Source organism: Saccopteryx leptura, chromosome 2 (assembly GCF_036850995.1).
Source record: "Saccopteryx leptura isolate mSacLep1 chromosome 2, mSacLep1_pri_phased_curated, whole genome shotgun sequence".
Classification (NCBI taxonomy): domain Eukaryota; kingdom Metazoa; phylum Chordata; class Mammalia; order Chiroptera; family Emballonuridae; genus Saccopteryx; species Saccopteryx leptura.
Genome location: NC_089504.1, coordinates 331,412,264 through 331,432,143, shown reverse-complemented (window position 1 = coordinate 331,432,143; position 19,880 = coordinate 331,412,264). Strand labels below are relative to the sequence as shown.

The following is a 19,880-nucleotide window of genomic DNA, read 5'->3' as shown; positions in this document are numbered from 1 at the left end:
GACCTGGGCCCTGTTTGTCCCCAGAGATGCTTTGCTCGACCAACATGATGATATTAAAAAATTTATTTCAGTACTGTGGGGAAGGGTGTGCTCTCTCCAACTCTTATTTTGCCTTATATCCTTCCTGACTAAAGGTGCCTGAGATTTAGGGCCTTTGCCGGATTCTCTGCTGCTGTTTCTAGTGCGTTCCCTCTCCAGGGGCTGATTGTGGCGTGCAGCCCGAGCTCAGAGACCAGAATTGCACCCCACCCCAGAGACGCGGTGGGGATCAGGATGATTCTGAGACTCTGGCTGGGTCCCCTCATGGCTCCTGGGCCTCATCCTCCTGTGGATGTCCAGATGGGGCTCAGGACAACATTGGAGTGTCCCTTCGGGGTGGTGACTCCCTGGTTGGGAGGGCTGCGCTGTGGGAGGCAGGAAGCCGGCCCTGCAGCTTGTTTGTCTCCACCGCCTCACGCTTGGTGACCCTTCATTGATCTGGGAAGGGTGATCTCTGCCATTGGAGGGCGTGATGACTACGAGGAGGCAGAGCCCTAGAAACCGTCCTCTGAGAGTGACCCAAGATAGGACGTGACCTCCACTGAGTGCTCCAGTGTCGCCTGCTTGGGGGTGGAGGCAGGGGTGGCCTGGTTAAGTGCAAAAGGGCAGGAAAATTTGTGCACGATGCTCTTCCTGTCACTCCCCCATGAGGGGATGGGTGCTGGGGTTCGGGCGCCCTAGAGTGAGTCCCTTAAACACCAGAATAGTGAAGCAGGAAGCAGGTCAGGAACCATGGCCAGATTTGAGGAGCAGGAAGGTGGGCTGTAATGCCAGTGGCTGAGGCCAGGCAGGTCCACATTGGATTCGGGCAGACGATAGAGAAACTGTGGAGCCAGAAAACTTGGGCCATTCCTGTTTAAGAATCTCACAATGGTGGACGAGCACACAGGCAGGGGAAACCGCTTCTCAGGCAAACGAACAAACAAACAAACAGCAAAATGGCCCCTCACAGTGGCAGGCAGGCAGGCAGGCAGGCAATCAGCAATCACCATCCGCGCTGAGGGCAAGGCACCCGTAACCTTACACAGGCTGTACACACGTGGCTCTGCCACAAGCTCACGCACTGATCAGGCAAAGTACTAGCAAGCTAACGTAACTCAGCTGTTTTCCCAACATGGGTCTTCAAAGCTTTGAGGATCCAGTAAATGTCAGGCCAGGGCTTTGTCACCTGGAGAGCAGGGCTGAGCTGGGATCCAGAGCCTTGGGGAACCTGAGGGTAGTGCTGGCAGTGGAGGTGGGAACTAGGAAGCCAGGCCTTCGGGTCATCAGTCTAGCCTGGGTCGTCATGGACCGCAGTGTCCTGAGCCCGGCTTGCATGGTGTGGTCCTTTCCCACCCAATGGGCAGCCTTTCTTCTTGCTGCACGAGTCCTGGGCCCAGTGGAGGTCAGGAGTCCACACCTGGTTTCTTGAAGATTAGCAAAGAGCTTTAAGGCAGTTATCAAAATGTCACAGTCAAGTTCACCCCAGACTGTGAGTATATGCCACAGGGCATTTCGGGTTTGAGGAGCAGGGAAATGCTCCCCAGTCAGAGGTGTGGAGCCTGGCGTGTCAGGGTTTCTTTCTCCCCACAGAGTCTTGTTGGGCTTGTACCTGTCAGGAGGTCTGTCTTTAGTTTCTTATGGCTGCTGAAAGAAATAGCCAAAACTTAGTGGCTTAACACAACAGAGACTTACCATCTTATAGTTCTGGGAGGTCAGAAATCTGAAATGGGTCTCCCGGGGCTAAAGTCAGTGTTGACATGCCTTCTTTCCTTCTGGAAGCTCCAGGGGAGAAACCATTTCCTGGCCTTTTCCAGCTTCTAGAGGCTGCCTTCATGCCTTGGCTCTTGGCTTTATATCTTTCTTCAAAGGCAGTAACCATTCCCACTCTCATCTCTCTGGTTCTCTCTCTTCTGCTTCCTATTAGAAGGACTCTTGTGATTCCATCTGCATAACCCAGTCTCCTCATCTCATTTCAGGATCAGCTGATTAGCATCCTTAATTCCACCTGCAAACTGAATTCTCCTTTGCCACCACGTAACCTCATATATTCACAGGTTCTGAGGATTAGGACAAGAGCATCTTGGAAGGGGCATTCTTCAAGACCCAGACGGCCTCTTCTGGGAACAAGCTCAGGCCACCTTCATGGGTCAGTGGGAGAGGCTGGGCTTTGTTAGACCTGGGTTCCTCATCTGTAAAATGGGGGATTTTTAAATGCACTTCCTTGCAGAAACCCTAGAGGCCTTTCTTTTGCGGGAGTCCATGGTCTGTCACTGATGCTCTGCCTCCCTCATTTTATTCCTTTGTGAGCCCATGACCAGTTAGATGATCCCACAGGTCCTCCCTGCTCGTGGAGTTTAAAGGGTACACATGCTGCCCATCCTAAGCTTTTCCACAGAGAAAAGAAGGCCACCCAACACCCGCGCTGCCAGTCTACCACTGATTTGGCCTTGGTTTTGTCAACTTTAGCCAGCAACTTACTGATCCTCCGTGCAGGTGGAAAGATAACCCCTCACAGAGAAAAAGAAAATGACACACATGAGCCTCCCCCAGCCCTGATTTGAAGTTGTCCGATCTCTTCTTTTTTTTTTATTTTTATTTTTTATTTATTTTTTTCATTTTTCTGAAGCTGGAAACGGGGAGAGACAGTCAGACAGACTCCCGCATGCGCCCGACCGGGATCCACCCGGCACGCCCACCAGGGGCGATGCTCTGCCTACCAGGGGGCGATGCTCTGCCCATCCTGGGCGTCGCCATATTGCGACCAGAGCCACTCTAGCGCCTGAGGCAGAGGCCAAGGAGCCATCCCCAGCGCCCGGGCCATCTTTGCTCCAATGGAGCCTTGGCTGCGGGAGGGGAAGAGAGAGAAAGAGAGGAAAGCGCGGCGGAGGGGTGGAGAAGCAAATGGGCGCTTCTCCTGTGTGCCCTGGCCGGGAATCGAACCCGGGTCCTCCGCACGCTAGGCCGACGCTCTACCGCTGAGCCAACCGGCCAGGGCCGATCTCTTCTTGAAAGGAGCTGCCACTGCCTGCCTCCAGTCACACAGTCATCTTCCGCCCGTCTCACTTTACCCTTGCTGCAGGTCCAGCCTCCTTCCTGGCTCTCTGTGGCTGGCAGGGAAACAGCCAAGCTGCCCACCAGATTGATAGTGACACCTGATCCCAGTGATCTGCTTCTGTCTCATTCTAACAGTGGCACCATTTCCCGTCCCGGGGACCACCCTCTGTTTCTCCTGCCCGAGTGCATGCTCTGGTGTGTGGGTCCAGGGTCATCTGGGGGTGAGGGTGGTGAGGCCCGTGGGAAGGGAGGGTGGCACTTCATTATGCTGAGACTGGTTGTGCTTAGATAACCCTCCCCAGGTGACCTGCCTGGCACAGAAAGTCCCCCTCCTGGTCCCTCAGGTCAGATAGCGTTGCCTGGCTACGAGGCAGCTAGTGAGGCTCTGGCAGGGAAAGTAAACAGGCACACGTGTTTACAATTCAGTATTGCTGGCTAGCAAACACCCGGCAGGCCTTCCATTCCACCCATAATCTGTAATTCTCCTTGTGAGTGTGGGGGGTGCTCGGCACCAAGACCCAGAGAGCCTCTTCTGGGAATCAGCCATCAGCTGTTGTGAGGGATGGGGAGGGGTTGGGTGAGTTACAGCCTCAGCCCCATGGGGACTGTCACCAGGGTCACCTGGGCAAGACTCCTGAGATTCCTGAGACTGACCTGTACTCCTCGGCTGATGGAGCTTTGAGGGCGCTGGGCTCAGGTGCAGCTCATCCAGACGGGGCCGTGGACTGCAAAGAGATCCCCGGGGGAGAAGTGTACGCACAGGGCACCCAGCACAGGGGGTGAGCGGGGCTGGAGTTGGCAATCCACCGGCCAACCCGGTGTCCCGTGAGGGACTGCATCTGACCAGAGGAAAGGACGCCTTTTTCCAGTTGGTCTACTGGAAAGGTGCCCTTTTCAAACTCACACAAAGGCACTTTGTAGGCTTGCCTCGGTTCTGCTAAAGGGTAGCTCACTCATTTGGTGGATTCCCGAAGACCACGTGTGAGGTGCAGAGTCCTGTGTGGCTTGTCGCCAGGCAGCTCCATTGCCTCCGGAGGCAGAGTGGGGTCCTAGCAGCTGTGGGAAGCACCCTGTGTATGGGGTGGGAAAGCAGGCCAGGGTCCTTTCAGCTGAAGGTGCACAAATGGCGGCCTGAGACACCTCCCAGCACTTGGTGGGGGAGGTCATGGGATGGTGTTCCAGGAAGGTCACTCCTGGCAGAGACACCTGACAGTAATGGGTGGTTCCCAGATAGTGAGGATGACTGTTTCTCCTGCATGTGCTTCCTGCTTGCTTCTCTTCTGGTGCTCAGGCTTCCTCTCCTGCACTGATCCTGCGGCCCTCCTCCTTCTCTCCAAGTCTTCTCATGCAAAGACATTGCTAGGATGCCCCCCGCCCCCAGGAAGCCTTCCCTAAACTCCGCTAGCAGGAGTTTGTATTGCTTACTCTCCTGTGTAACAACATCTTGCATGTGGAGGTACCAGTGAAATCTTTTCATTCATTTTGCCAATATTTATTGAATGCCTGCATGGTTAGGGACTGCTTTAGGGCCTGGGGATACAGCCCTGACGTGGCAGACTAGGTTCCTGCCCTGTGGAGCTTGCCTGCCAGTGAAGGAGGTGGACTGTAGATATAAGAAATTATTGGCCCTGGCCGTTTGGCTCAGTGGTAGAGCGTCGGCCTGGCGTGCAGAAGTCCCGGGTTCGATTCCCGGCCAGGGCACACAGGAGAAGCGCCCATCTGCTTCTCCACCCCTCCCCCTCTCCTTCCTCTCTGTCTCTCTCTTCCCCTCCCGCAGCCGAGGCTCCATTGGAGCAAAGATGGCCTGGGCACTGGAGACGGCTCCTCGGCCTCTGCCCCAGGCGCTAGAGTGGCTCTGGTCGCAACAGAGCGATGCCCCAGAGGGGCAGAGCATTGCCTCCTGGTGGGCAGAGCGTCGCCCCCTGGTGGGCGTGCCGGGTGGATCCCGGTCGGGCACATGCGGGAGTCTGTCTGACTGTCTCTCCCCGTTTCTGGCTTCAGAAAAATACAGGAAAAAAAAAATTATTAACAGGGCAGCTTTTTTTTTTTTTTTTTTTTAAGAAAATTAACTTTAACAGGGTGACATTGATCAACAAGAGTACGTAGATTTTAGGAAAACATCTCCACATCAATTGAACAGTCAATTATGTTGTGTACCCATCACCCAAAGTCAAATCATTTTCTGTCACTTTATTTGTCCCTCTTTATATCCTTCTCCCTCCTCCACACCCTCCCACCCTCCCCCATACTCCTTCCCCTCCCCTATATCCCTCTCCCCCTGGTAACCACTGCACTCTTATCTATGACCATGAGCCTCAGTTTTGTATCTTACATATGTATGAAATCATACAGTTTTTAGCTTTTTCTGTTTTACTTATTTCACTCAATATAATGTTCTCAAGGTCCATTCATGTTGTTATGATGATACTCTGTCATCGTTTCTTATGGCTGAGTAGTATTACATTGTGCCACATCTTTATCCAGTCCTCTATCAAGAACACTTTGGTTGTTTCCATGTCTTGGGCCCTGTGAACAATGCTGCGATGAACATGAGGTGCATGTTCTTTATGTACCAATGTTTTTGAGTTTTGGGGGCAGATACCTAGTAGAGGGATTGCTGGGTCATATGGTAATTGTATTCTTAAATTTCTGAGGAACCACCATACTTTCTTCCACAATGGTTGTACTAATTTGCATTCCTACCAACAGTGGATGAGGGTTCCTTTTTCTCCACAACCTCTGCAACACTTAATTACTACCTGTCTTGTTGCTAATAGCAAATCTAACAGCTGTGAGGTGGTATCTTATTGTAGTTTTGATTTACATTTTTCGAATAGCTAGTGAAGATGAGCATCTTTTCATATATCTGTTGGCCATTTGTATTTCTTCTTGGGAGAAGTGTCTGTTCATGTCCTTTCCCCATTTTTTAAAAATTTTTTTTAGAGAGAGAGGAGAGAGAAAGAAAAAGAGAGAAGGAAAGAGAGAGAGAGAGAGAGAGAGAGAGAGAGAAGGGGGAGGAGCAGGAAGCATAGACTCCCATATGTGCCTTGACCAGGCAAGCCCAAGGTTTCGAACCAGCAACCTCAGTGTTCCAGGTCTACGCTTTATTCCACTGTGCCACCACAGGTCAGGCCTCCTTTTCCCATTTTTTAATTGGATTGTTTGCTTGTTTGTTTCTGAGCTTTGTGAGTTTTTTATATATTTTGGATATTAACCCCTTATCGGAGCTGTTGTTTGCAAATATCATCTCCCATTTAGGTGGCTTCCTATTTGTTTGTCACTTTCTTTTGCTATGCAAAATCTTTTTAGTTTGATACAGTCCCATTCATTTATTTTTGCCTTTACTTCCATTGCCTTTGGAGTCAAATTCATAAATTGTTTTTTATGGCCGAGGTTCTTGAGTTTAGTACCTATGTTTTCTTCTATGTAATTTGCTGTTTCAGATCTTATATTTAGACTTTTGATCCAATTTGAATTAATTTTTGTGCAGGGGGACAAATTGTAGTCAAGCTTTATTCTTTTGCATGTGGCTTTCCAATTTTTCTAACATCATTTATTGAAGAGGCTTTCTTTTCTCCATTGTTTGTTTTTGGCTCCTTTGTCGAAGATGATTTCCACATATATGTGGTTTTATTGCTGGGCTCTTGATTTTTTTTTTTTTTTTTTTTACAGGGACAGAGAAAGAGTCAGAGAGAGGGATAGATAGGGACAGACAGACAGGAACGGAGAGAGATGAGGAGCATCAATTATCAGTTTTTCTTTGCGACACCTTAGTTGTTCATTTCTCATATGTGCCTTGACCGCGGGCCTTCAGCAGACAAGTAACCCCTTGCTCGAGCCAGTGACCTTGGGTCCAAGCTGGTGAGCTTTTTTTTTTTTCTTTTCCTCAAGCCAGATGAGCCCGCACTCAAGCTGGTGACATCAGGGTCTTGAACCTGGGTCCTCAGCATCCCAGTCCGACGCTCTATCCACTGCGCCACCACCTGGTCAGGCTGGGCTCTCGATTTTGTTCCATTGGTCTGTGTGTCTATTTTTCTGCCAGTACTACGCTGTTTTGATTATTGTGGCTCTGTAGTATAATTTGAAGTCAGGTACTGTGGTACCTCTGTTTTAGTTCTTTTTTCTCAGAATTGCTTTGGCTATTCAGGGTTTTTTATAGTTCCATACAAACCTGGTGATTTTTTGTTCCATTTCTTTAAAATATTAAATTGGAATTTTGATGGGAATTGCATTAAATTTGTATATTTTTTTGGGTAATATGGCCATTTTAACTTTATTTATTCTTCCTCTCTATGAACATACTATATTTTTCTATTTCATTGTGTCTTTGTCAATTTCCTTTAATAATCCTTTATAGTTTTCACTATATAGATCCTTTACATTCTTCGTTAAGTTTATTCCTAGGTATTTTATTTTTTTTTGTTGCAACTATAAAAGGGATTATTATTTTATTTTTAGTTCATTTTTCAAAGTTTTATTGTTGGTATATATGAAAGCAATAGAATTCTGTATATTGATTTTGTATCCTGTTACGTTACTGGATTGGTTTATTGTTTCTATTATTTTTTTCTGTGAATTCTTTGGGGTTTTCTCTATATAGGATCATGTCATCTGCAAAAAGTAAAACCTTTACTTCTTTTTTGATATGAATGCCTTTTAGTTCTTTCTCTTGTCTGATTGCTCCGGCTAAGACTTCCAGCACTGCGTTGAATAGGAATGGAGAGAGTGGGAAGCCTTGTCTTGTTTCTGATTTTAGAGGAAAAGCTTTCAGTTTTTCACCATTTAGTATATTAGCTGATGGTTTGTCATATATGACCTTTATTACTGTGATGTATTTTCCTTCTATACCCATTTTATTGAGTGTTTTAAACTTAAGCATTGTTGTATCTTATTGAATGCCTTCTCTGCATCTATTGATAGGATCATATGGTTTTTGTTCTTTTTTGTTTGTTTATATGGTGTATTACATTGATCGATTTATGTAAGTTGAATCATCTGTGTGCTCCTGGAATGAATCCCACTTGATCATGATGTATTATTTTTTAATGTGTTGTTGTATTTGATTTGCTGATATTTTGTTTAGGATTTTTGCATCTGTATTAACTAGAGATATTAGTCTGTAGTTTTCTTTTTTTGTATTGTCCTTGCCAGGTTTTGGTATGAGGGTTATGTTGGACTCATAAAATGTGTTAGGAAGAATATAAATGTGTTGAGAAGGATGGGAACCAAATCTTTGGAAGTATTGCTTCTTCAATTTTTTTGAAGACTTGAGAAGGATAGGAACCAAGTCTTCTATGAATGTTGGTAGAATTCACTAAAGTTGCCATCTGATCCTGGACTTTTATTTTTGGTGAGGTTTTTGATAGTTGTTTCTATTTCCTCTTTGCATATGGGTCTATTTAAGCTTTCCACTTCTTCGTGACTCAGTCTAGGAAGATTGTATAGTTTTAGGAATTTATCGATTTCTTCTGGATTGTTGAATTTTGTGGCATATGGTTTTTCATAGTATTCTACAATGATCTTTTGCATATCTATGATATCTGTGGTAATTTTTCCTCTTTCATTTCAGATTTTGTTTATATGAATCCTTCCTCTTTATTTCTTAGTGAGTGTAGCCAGGGGTTTGTCAATTTTATTGATCTTTTCAAAGAACCAGCTCTTTGTTGCATTAATTTTTTCTATAGTTTTTCAGTTGTTTATTTCATTTATTTCTCCTCTAATTTTTATTATTTCCTTTCTTCTGCTGACTTTGGGTTGCCTTTGTTTTTCTTTTTCTAGTTCTTTAAGATGTGTTGTTAAGTTGTTTACTTGGGCTCTCTCTTGTTTCTTGATATAATCCTGTAATGATATAAACTTCCCTTTTATTACTGCTTTTCCTGCATCCCAGAAATTTTGATATGTCATGTTGTCATTTTCATTTGTCTGTATATATTTTTTGATCTCTGCTTTTATTTCTTCTTTGACCCAGTCATTTTTTAGAAGTATCTTGCTTAATTTCCACATTTTTGTGGGTTTCTCTACTTCTATTTTGCAGTTGAATTCTAATTTCAAAGCCTTATGGTCAGAGAGTATGCATGGTATAATTTCAGTTTTCCTGAATTTCTTGGTGTTTGTTTTGTGACCAACATATGGTCTATTCTTGAGAATGTTCTATGTACAGTAGAGAAAAATGTATACTCTGAAGTTCTGGGATGAAATGTCCTGTAAATGTCTTTTCTGTCCATTTGGTCTAGTGTATCATTTAAGGCCAATATTTCCTTATTGATTTTCTGATTGGATGATTGATTTAGAGCTGTCAATAGTATATTGAGATCTCTAAATATGATTGTGTTTTTGTCTGTTTCTATTTTTAGATCAGGTAGTAGATGTCTTATACATTTTGGTGCTCCCTGGTTTGGGGAGGAAGATCAGGGGCTCTATTCTGGAAACACTGAATTTGAGAAACTCAAATGAGACAGTGAAGTGGAAAAACTCAATACACATCTGGAGATGCTGATGTGGAGGGCCACAGAGAGAGAGGTCAAGGTTGGAGATATTCATGTGGGGGAGTCAGCATAGAAATGATATTAAATCTGAAAGGGTGGATGGGTAGCATGGGAGGACAGTGGTGCAGAGATAAGAGGAGGCTGGCCCTCTAGAGGAGGAGGAGCCCATGAGGAGGGCTAAGGAAAACTAGAGGAGAAGACCTGTTGTGGACCCCAGAGATGCGAATGCTGCAAGAAGGAGGGAGTGGTGCTGAGAGGTGAAGGGGCGGGCATAAGTTCTTGGATTTGGCAACTTGGAGGTCATCGGTGACTTTGACAAGAGCATTCCTGGGGAGCTGTGGGGCTAGATTGATCAACTGATGGAGTCAGGAAGACTGTCACTCAGGTGTGCAGGATCCTACAGAGCTGACCAGAGTGGCCGAGTGTAGGAAGACTGATCATCCACTCCAGCTGGAGCCGGGGTCTCCATGTGCGAGGTGCAGCTATCTTCCTGCTGGCTAGGACCCCATGACTGCCCTACCTCTGAACGGGTTCCTTTCACGTTCTGGGTATGCTGTTTCCCAGGCAGAACAGATCCAGGCTGCCTGATGGTTCTAGGAGAGGATGGTTATGAGGGTGAGTGGCTAGCCTGAGCCTCATAGGTTTAACCAAATCAGGATGTACCTTCCTTCTCCAGGAAGGTGTGGGAGAGCAGGGTTATGATTTCACTTCCTGGTGGCCTTTTCAGGCTGGTCACTCCCAGTGCTCCATTTCCCTTTGGAGGGCCGTATGGTCAAAGAAACTCCCAATTTAGTGAAGATGAGGCTGTGCCCTGGGGTCAGAACATATCACCAGCTCTTTGGGAAGTTGGAAGGGTCTTGGAAGTGTGTCTGGAACTGTAAGAAGTCAGAGCTCTCTAGATAGATCTGCTTTGCAATTACCTAGCTTGGCTGCACTTATCCACATTACAGGGGATGGCTTGAATCCCCAGCTGTGGGTCTGCACCCTTGGTATGACTCACCAGGCCCCCTGGTGGCTGATACCATCAGTACCAGATGGTTGGTTGGGGGAACTAGGGAGCAATGACTAGCCCAACCAGCTGCTGGCTAAGTCAGCTGAGCAGACCCAGTAGGTCTGGTTGTGAGGAGGTGGAGCCCACCACTGGGTCCACTGCTAATGTCACTACCCAGGTGCCCCAGGAAACCTCCTTAGGGGAGACCAGGCCTACTTGGGGGCTGCGTGCAGCCTCCTCAGCCAGAATGAACACTTGTGCTGCTTGGCTGCATATTTCCAGCGTGGCAGGCTCGTCTCTGTCCCAGTCCTGTCCAGATCCAGTGTGAGATTGGAAGGGGGCACCAGCCCTCTGAGCCAGGTGCCAGCGCTGCTTTGAACATTCACTGGATGCACGCATCTCTTGGTAGAAAAGGAAGCGGATTGTGAGAAAGAGGCTGAGGTTTCTAACTTCATCTTCCTTCCCTCTCTGTGCTTCCTTTGTCTCTTTTGAAGAAGGGACCACTGGGCAGGCAAATTGCAAGCAGCAACATACTATTACTATTTATAGTAGAAGGATGTGTGCAACTGGGTTGTGGGGGCCCTAAACCTCCTTGAAGCCTAGACGTGTGTGTGTTTGCCTGAGTGTTGACTGTATTGTGGGGGGAATGGGAATGTTTCAGGAGCTCTCCGTTGTATCATCCGTGAGTTTTGGTTGTTTGTCTGGGGGTGGTTGTCCAGGACTCTGTGTTGGTGTGAATGTATTTGCATCTGAACGCTTCCCGCAGCCTGAACAGCTAGGGCTGGGCTGGGCAGCCCAAGGGCCTTACCCCAACCTCATCAGGTGCTGCATTTGCCACAGCACCCCATTCATCATCTCCGCCTGGCAAAAGGTGGCGGGGAAATCGAGTTACTTGACATATAGTTTTATGGGGAAGAAAGCTGTTCAGCGTCAGAATCCCCGCATGGTTACATATGTATAATTAGGTGGTTGGAACCTGGGGACTGACTGTTAGAATCACTCAGGACCAAAGCATTTATTTAGGGAATCATTAACTAGAAGATGGGGAAGGCAAAGAACAGGCAATTTGCAGCCGTCCCCTTGCTGCAGGTTAGCCTGAAGTGAAATGCCAGTTGCCTTCCTTCTGCTGCTTCCCTTTAGGGAGGACAAGGTTGGGGTCTTTTAGGGGCTGCCAGAGCTGAGGGGGGATGGCACCTGTCAGGACCACCGGGGAGCACAAGCCCCCAAAGTTACCAGTTTCCCCTGACTTTTTCCCCCCTTTGCTTAGCCAAGCCCTGCAGTACAAAATCATGTATTGATTGATTGATTCATTCATTCACTTCTCAGTCCAGTACATCTGATGAGAACCGGCTACGTGGTAAGCAAGGGACTGACTCCAGCAAAATCCCAGCAATCAATTGTCCTGGGTGGAGGGGGTGTCGACAGGAAGAGCCCAGATAACTGAAATTCTGGCTGAGGTAATCTCTAAACCTTGTGTCTGCCACTTACTAACAGTGCTGGTGTGGGCATGGAGGAAGGAGCTTTGTTTTTCTTCTTCACCTTAGGGCAGAGGTGTGCAGCTGGGAACATGTCCTGGACAGGAGGGTGCTGGAGCAGCCAACAGTTTGCAGCTGGAGACACGATGCCCTGGAAATAGTGGTCTTTCTCAGTGACAGCTCAGCCCCAATGGGGGGGGGGTGTTGAGTGGCTGCCTGCATACCCTGTAGTGGATGTGGAACCCGAGACACAGAGGTAGGAGAGCCCCGTTGAGAATGTTTGTTGGTATATGGTATCTGCCTTGGTGTGTGGAGCCTCCTACTTTAGAAATAGTGTGAGGTCGCGTCCTTCCACTCACTCGGTTTTTCCCCTGCCAAACGGCCTTGACGTGAGTTGGGTAGTGAGAATGGCATGGATCTTGCTTTTGGAGATGAGTGAACTGAGCTGCAGTCATAGCTGAGTGACTTGCAGGATGAGGACGTCCTTTCAAAGTGGGAGCTGCGTATGTTCGTGGTTCCCTGAGATGATGTAGACTCTGCCAGGAGAGCAGTGATGCTGCCATGAGCGAGGGTGGGTGGGGGGAGCGTTGGGCCGGGGCCAGCTTCTGAGACAAGGAAGGGGAGCAGAGCCTGCTGGGGAGGGCACCGTTCCATGTCCACCCTGAGATGGGTTCTCTCCACAGGACCTTCCTCAGCCTCTCTTCTCTCCCAGGCGCAAGTCAAAGCCAGGATGGTGGACAGAGGCTAATTGGCACCAGGATCCACAGTGCCTGTTCCTAAAACTGACTTGGTGGAGAGAAAGGTGGAGAGGTGGTGGCAGGCTCAGAAGGCCTTGAGTCCAGACTGCTGGGCATGGCTGCGGTTTCCACTCAACAGAGCCAGCTGGAAAGTGGGCAGGATGCATGGGGGGAGAGGAGAGGGAGGGGGAGGATGTGTAATGGAGAGGGCAAGTTGGACAGCACCCCGGTTTGTGCAGGAACTTTGCCTGGGGAACAGTGACCCCCCGAGTGACAGGGGAAGGAGCCATGCCTCTGATACTCAGCCAGACACCCACCTGCCAGCACCAGTTAGGAGAGAGCCTAACACTGGTTAGGGAGTTAGGGAGTTAGGGAGTACCTAACACTGCGTTTCAGGGACACGGAGGCCTACAGGGAAGTAGAGGTTTTCTGGAGGCTAGCACTGCTGTTTGCTTCTGTCCTCTCAGCTCTGGGTCGCTTTACTTTCTATTTCTCAGGATAGACACAAGAGGAGCCACCTGGGCTTCTTGCCTGGGCCATAAGTATGGCCACTGGCGAGACTAGAGCCAAACTGCCCCTCCTCGCTCTCCTGCATCCACACCTTTGTCTAGGCTGTTGCCTCTCCTGAGCGCCTAATCCCCCAGTCCACCCTGTTGCAGGCCTAGAAGGTTTGTTTCAAATAACCTGATGAGATTTACAGAGCTATTTTTTATAGTTTCTCCACTGTGATTTTCAGACCTGAAGCCAAGCCCAACTTTGTTGGGTAGACTGGAAGTTTCAGGCCATAGATGGGATTAGAACCAGAAGCTCTGCCAACTGGCACCCCAGAGCCTGGCTTGGACAGCCCCCGTGGGTGTAGACACCATGATTCCTTTACCAGTGCCCAGTGAGGGACAAGGGTCACACCCTTGTTCCAAAGTAGGGACCACTTGGAAGCAGGACCCCCAGTTGTTTCCTAGAAAATGGGCGGGATTGCCGCAAGGCAGCCATGTTCTTACAGCACCCCTTGCCAACTCCCACAGGGTCTCCTGGCCTCGCTTGTAACCGCTAATGGAGTCCATGGTCCACTCTTCACCTTCATCCTGTTTATGCTTTAGGTTGATATGGCCCTTTCCAGTTTATAAAACACTTTCTTAAACTCTTCTGGTTCTCACAGCTGCTCTGGAAAAGAAGAATTATTTTGCCCACTTTACAGATAAGAAAATGAGTCTTAGGTAAATGCAGTACTCTCCTTAGCCAGCAGGTGAGACGCAAACTCGGAAGTTTGTGATTTCAAGTTCAGCATTTTTTCTACTACAAGAAATAAGTACCGAGTACAAATAATTACTGAGTGTTTACTCCTATTTTTCATGGCTTGTAAGACACCTTTTCACTCCCTCTCATTTAACGTCTCTGAAGTCAGGTTGCATTTTACTGGTAATAGTGTGCCATAGTCTGTGATTGGCGGTGTTTTTGCTGTTAGTGGCACCTAACATAGCGTGTATCTCCCAATGAATGTCATTTTAGATTTGATGAAATTCGGTGTGTGTACAACTTGGGTGTGTGTGTAGACATAGTTCTTTCCTTCCAGGAGGAAAGCTCAGACAGCCCTAGCCATAGATGTGACAGAACATGTTATGTACCCAAACCTAGTCAAGTGCTAGGGGAATTCTGGCGGAGGGGCTTCAGAAGGACATTAGGGAGGGTGGGTGGGATTTGCACCCTGAGCATCCTGTGTCTTGTGTATTAGCTAGCTGATCGAAATGACAGACCCCGTTCCCGTAGTGTGGTTGTTTAAAACTTGGATGCTGGAGCCTGTTTGCATTGCTTGATGCTGTCTGTTGACCTCATTCTTTAACTCTCAGCCTCATGATTCCTTTACCAGTGCCCAGCAAGGGACAAGGGTCACACCCTTGTTCCAAAGTAGGGACCACTTAGAAGCAGGACCCCCAGTTGTTTCCTAGAAAATGGGGCGGGATTGCCGCAAGGCAGCCATGTTCTTACAGCACCCCTTGCCAACTCCTGCAGGGTCTCCTGGCCTCGCTCGTAACCACTAATGGTGAGCTCAGTGTCCACAGTGTTAGAGTGGGGATGGTAAAAGTGACTGCCTCATAAGTGGGCATGAGGAATAGATAAGAGAACACATGTGAAGTACTTCGTCAAGGGCCTGGCACATATACTGAAGGCTCAATTAATGCCAATTACTCCCATCATGGAAGGGTGTAATTCGACACTCGGCAGACCTTTGTTGATCAATTGCCATCTTTGTGTTAGGTGCAATCACATTTGTCATCTCATTTCATTTTCAGAACCTGGGAATATAAGGGATCATGATTGTAACATTTACAAATGGAGAGAGCGGGGCCCAGGCCACACAGCTGGCCGGCAGCCCGCTGGGATTTGAATGCCTGTCTGTCTGACTCTCAATCCAGTGCTCTGTTTCCTGGAGCAGAGCTGCTGCTGAAAACTACAGGCGAGGAAGGAAGCCCTGCTGGTCCAGGGACTCGCTTCAGGCAAGGGATTTTATAATCAAATTGTTAGCACTGGGCGTTCTTAATAGTGGGTTTTCTGGCGTGGGAGGAAGAGCGGTCTCATTCGGAGGCGCAGGAGCTTAACTCGACAGGGGACTCTGCGCAGCCCATAGCTCTGCTCATCTCCACTGCCAGGGGCGAGTGGGCAGTTCTGACTCACCAGGACGGCGGTTTGTCTCCCTGGCCCGCGTTCCTTCTATTGTGCTTGGCTGTCCCCGGGGCTCAGTCCCTGCCCGTGGGCCCTGCCTGCCACCAGTTTGTGGTCCTGCCACCACTGCTGCTTGTGGCCCTGCCAGGGGCTGTGGGCTTCCTCACCTGAGTGTCCTTCCTGTCCTCCTAGGTTAACACAGGCGAACACACATCTTCTCTCCCTACCCTTTTCCTCCCTTCCTCTCCATCCTATATAACTCATCCTCTTTTTCACCTGGAACACTTGGCTCTGCACTTAGCAGGCTGTGTGACTTTAAGCAGGTCATTTGACTTCTCTGAGCTTCATTCCCCACCTTTTCCCCCACTGGGGTTTCATCAGGGTCCAGTGGGAGGTACTGGGAGTGAATCCTGGGCCTGAATATTGACTTTGGCTTTACCATTCTGTATCCTCTGAGGCAGAGCTTGGTTTTTTTTTTTTTGTTTTTTTTTTTTTTGCACCCTCTGTGGCATTATCTGCAAAGCGGGGAGGGTAGCCCTTCTCTGGGAAGTCTTCCTTTGCAGCACAGCCATTGCCTACGCCCTGTGTGTGTCCCTACAGGGATGGGCTTGCCCCGTTACTGCTCCTTTTGTATCGGGTTGTAATATTTAGGCCTCTGATCATCTCAGTCACTAGATGGAGGCCAGTTCTTTGTTCAGTTATTCATCAGCAGGTGCTTATTGAGCATACCTATGTGCCAGGAGCTGAGGTGACAGACGAAGTGGAGGAAACAAACGAAATGACAATACAGAGAGAAGTGATTTGATAGGGTGCATGCAGGGTGCTATGGGAGTACAACCTGGGGGAGGGGTAGAGGCCAGGAGGGCTTCTTAGAGGAGGTGATCTCCAGGCTAAGGCCTACAGGAGTCAACTAAATAAAGGGGAGTGGATCTCAGGAGATGGACTGGACTGATATTTTTTGGGTCCTAAGCCCCAAGCCATTGCCTGGCCCAGAGGGGGGTCAGTAAGTTAGTTTCCTGTCTCCTTCCTCACTGCCTCCGAATGCTTTCCTGCAGAGAGGCGGGGGCTTGGACCACAAGGCTTCCTGGACCCTAGGGTACTGTAGCCAAGGGGGTTGGACAAGTATCCTGAATATGGTGTGTCCTGGGGAAGCAAGCTGTAGGAAAGGGCATGGCAGGGGGTATAGTCTGCTAAATGACTCACTGGCTCTGAGTAGGAATGCAGGTGAGCCAGAAGCAGGTGTGGGAGAGAACAGGGAGGATGTTGAGGATACAGGAGCCTTATCCTGAGAGAAGAGCTCATTCAGGACAGCCCAGCTGGACCCCTGCCTACCTTTTGACTGCAGCCCATCTCCTAATGTGGCCTTTCTTTCCCTTCCTTCCTTCCTTCCTTCCTTCCTTCCTTCCTTCCTTCCTTCCTTCCTTCCTTCCTCCCTCCCTCCCTCCCTCCCTCCCTCCCTCCCTCCTTCTCTCCCTCCCTTCCTCTCTCTCTCTCTCTCTTTCTTTCTTTCTTTTTCTTTCTTTTTAGTGAGAGAGAGACAGACAGACAGACAGATAGATAGGGACAGACAGATAAGAAGGAAGTGAGATGAGGAGCATCAACTCATAGTTATGACCTTAGTTGTTCATTGATTATTTTCTCATATGTGCCTTGACTGGGGGCTCCAACTGAGCTGGTGACCCCTTGCTCAAGCCAGTGACCTTGAGCTCAAGCCAGTGACCTTGGACTTCGAACCAGCACCCTTTGTACTCAAGCCAGCGACTATGGGGTCATATCTGTGATTCCACGCTCAAGCTGGCGACCCCACGCTCAAGGTGGTGAGCCCACACTTAAGCTGGATGAGCCTGCACTCAAGTACACAATCTTGGGGTTTTGAACCTGCGTCCTCAGTGTCCCAGGCTGATGCTCTATTCACTGTGCCACCTCCTTGTCAGGCTAATGTGATCTTTTCTATCAGAATTTTAAGAGTTGGCAGGGACATTGCTAGCCTTCTTTGTAGCCATCCTTCTAACATGTGACACCTCCAGATGTGTGAGATGGCCCAGTTCATACCCTAGACCTCTGCCCCTCTCCTTCTCCACTCCTTCTGACCTCCCATGCCACCTCAAGCCCCCATGGATGGACCCATGCCAAGGCCTCCTCTGACTTATTTGAGCTGTGCCCTTCCCCAGCACCTGGGGACAGTCCCTGGCCGCTGTTTTCCCATGGAGGCTGTTGGGGCTCCTAGAACGTGCACAGGAGCAGTATGGGGCTGTGCTGGAGAGAGAGGATGGATAGGTTGAATGGCTGGTGGCCCGGTGGGTCCGGAGGAGGGAAAGCAGAGACAAGATGGCCTTCTTGGCAGGGTGAGCAGGTGGTGGGTACTTTTTACACTGTCTGGAGGGCCAGGACGTGAAGAGCGAGCTGGAGCCAGGGCTGAGGGTGGGGGGAGCAATGACAGTCATCACAGTTGCCATTTACTGAGGGTATTTGTGTCTCGCCCTCCACTGGACACACTATATAACCACATCCTATTCTACAGCCACCTAGCAAAGTGGGTCAGTCTCCCATTTTACAGATGTGGAAACTAAGGCTCAGAGGCTGTCACCAGCCTGCACAGCTAGTTACTACTGGTTACAGCTGGTAAGCAGCAGAGCCTTGAGTTAAAACCATGCTCGCCACACACTAAGTTGGGGCTATTTCTGCCATACCATGCTGCCTCTTTTGAGAGATTTAAAAAATTCATTTTTTCCCTTCCAAGTCGGGCATACTGCTCTAACCAACTTGGAACAGGACCGAGAGCGTGTACCATGTTTATTAGTGTTGGAAAGTGTTGCTGGGCCCAGGTGAGCTGTGGACGAAGCTGTAGGCCTGGCCCTCCGTCTCTACCGTCGTGCTCCTCGTAACAGCACAGCTCTGGAGTGCCTCAAGGCCCCGGGCCTGAGCTGCTGTCTGAGTCTCCCCAAGCCATTCACTTTATTTATTTTTAATTTTTCTTGCGGGATGGCCACAGGGCATGAGCACTGTTGTCTTTTTAAAAGAACATTAAAGAAAATAAATTAAACCAAAGTAATACATACAATGATTAAGAAACAAAACCCAGGCTCTTCATGAAAGAAACGGTTCGCTCTAGCTCTGCCCCTGTCCTCCTCCCCAAGCCTCACCCGCAGAGGAACCAGCTCTTGCTCTTTGAGCTGTTTCTTCAAGTGTTTGAGTGGGACGTTTTAGGCTCTGTGAGGACCACGCGGATGCCTTGAACGATGCGGGCCCCGGCTTTCTTCCTTTCGGTGCTGTGTTTTTGTCCTGGCGCACAGGGCTTTCACAGATGGGGAAACCGAGGCGCCACGCACGGGGGCCTGCCTTGAATCCCACAGCATGTTAGGCACTGGGTCTTCCTCGGGCCTGGTACCGCTGCCGTTGTCCTCGCCCCAGTCCTGCCTTTGTGTCGCAGGCTGGTAGTTTTGGGGACTCATTCAGGATAATGGTGGAAGGGCAGGAACTATTTCTGTGCCCTGAATCCCCCTCGCCCACATGAGTGTCCTCTTAGGACCTGCTGGCATGGTGCCTCTTCCCATGGAGGTCCTTCTTGCCTTGTAACATACAATGCATGGTGGCTCTACCAGCCCTGGGCTCCCCAGAAAAACAACACTGGCTAGAGAGGGGTCAAAGGTCAGGGCTAGTCAGTGTGGCATAGCAGCTCCGGGCGGACACCCAAATCCTGCAGTTCCTTGTTTGATCTTAAGGAAGTTGTTCAACGTCAGCAGCAGCAGCAGCAGCAGCAGCTGGGGTAGTAGCAGCCACACCTACGGTGGTGCTCAGGCAGAGAGACAGGGCCCCCCGACCTTCAGGGGATAGGCGCTGGTGGATGATGATGGATTTCTTAAAGAACCTTTTGGTGAGTGTCCTGGGCTGTGAAGGGGTGCCTGTTTAGGACCCTCTGTCGGGAATGGGTGAGTGGGGCTGGCGCTGGAGTCCCTCTTGCTGTCCCTGGCAGGGAGCCCCTGGTGGCTGTTGGCCTGTCATGGGCGTGTAAGCTGCCTGTAACTCAGGCACAGAGAGGACTGTGTGTGCAGGGGGACGTGGAGGCTGTGGCACAGAGTCAGGGAGCAGATTTCCTCCCCGGCCTGGAGCTCTGAGGTGGGGATCCTGGCATAGGACCAGGCAGGGCTCACTTCTGTGCTCTCCCCTTACAGGGAGGAGCCAAGAGTGCAGTGCCAAGCTCTGCGGGGACCACAGCCAGGTGTACACTGTGCTGTGGTCAGGGGTCAGGCAGGAGAGGGAGGGAGGAAGGGGCTCCGTGACTGGGCTTCCACCTGGCTGCAGGCACTTGGAACTGGTCAGCTCAGCCTGTGGGGCTGGCCCCTCTCCCCTCTGTGCCTGGGCTATGTGGTGCCTGGGGTGGCCCTGGCGGGGGACTCTGCCCTGCCTCCGAACCTCAGAGCTGTGTGGTTAGTGTGACACTTGCAGTGGTGTGTTCGAA

At 49.5% G+C, this 19,880-nt stretch overlaps 1 protein-coding gene across 9 annotated transcripts in view; it reads left to right on the top strand.

The window, feature by feature from the left end:
• RAP1GAP2 (RAP1 GTPase activating protein 2) overlaps positions 1 to 19,880 on the top strand; it is a 242,789-nt gene that overhangs the window by 138,235 nt on the left and 84,674 nt on the right. Inside the window, exon 1 of one of the 9 annotated variants that reach the window (XM_066363464.1) lies at positions 19,181 to 19,295. The exons of 7 other annotated variants lie outside the window; for them this stretch is intronic. In XM_066363464.1, the coding sequence (XP_066219561.1) occupies positions 19,266 to 19,295 (30 nt within the window). In that variant the 5' untranslated portion in view covers positions 19,181 to 19,265. Of the gene's footprint in view, positions 1 to 19,180; positions 19,296 to 19,880 lie in introns of those variants that run through there. One more of the 9 variants, XM_066363465.1, reaches the window with a different exon arrangement.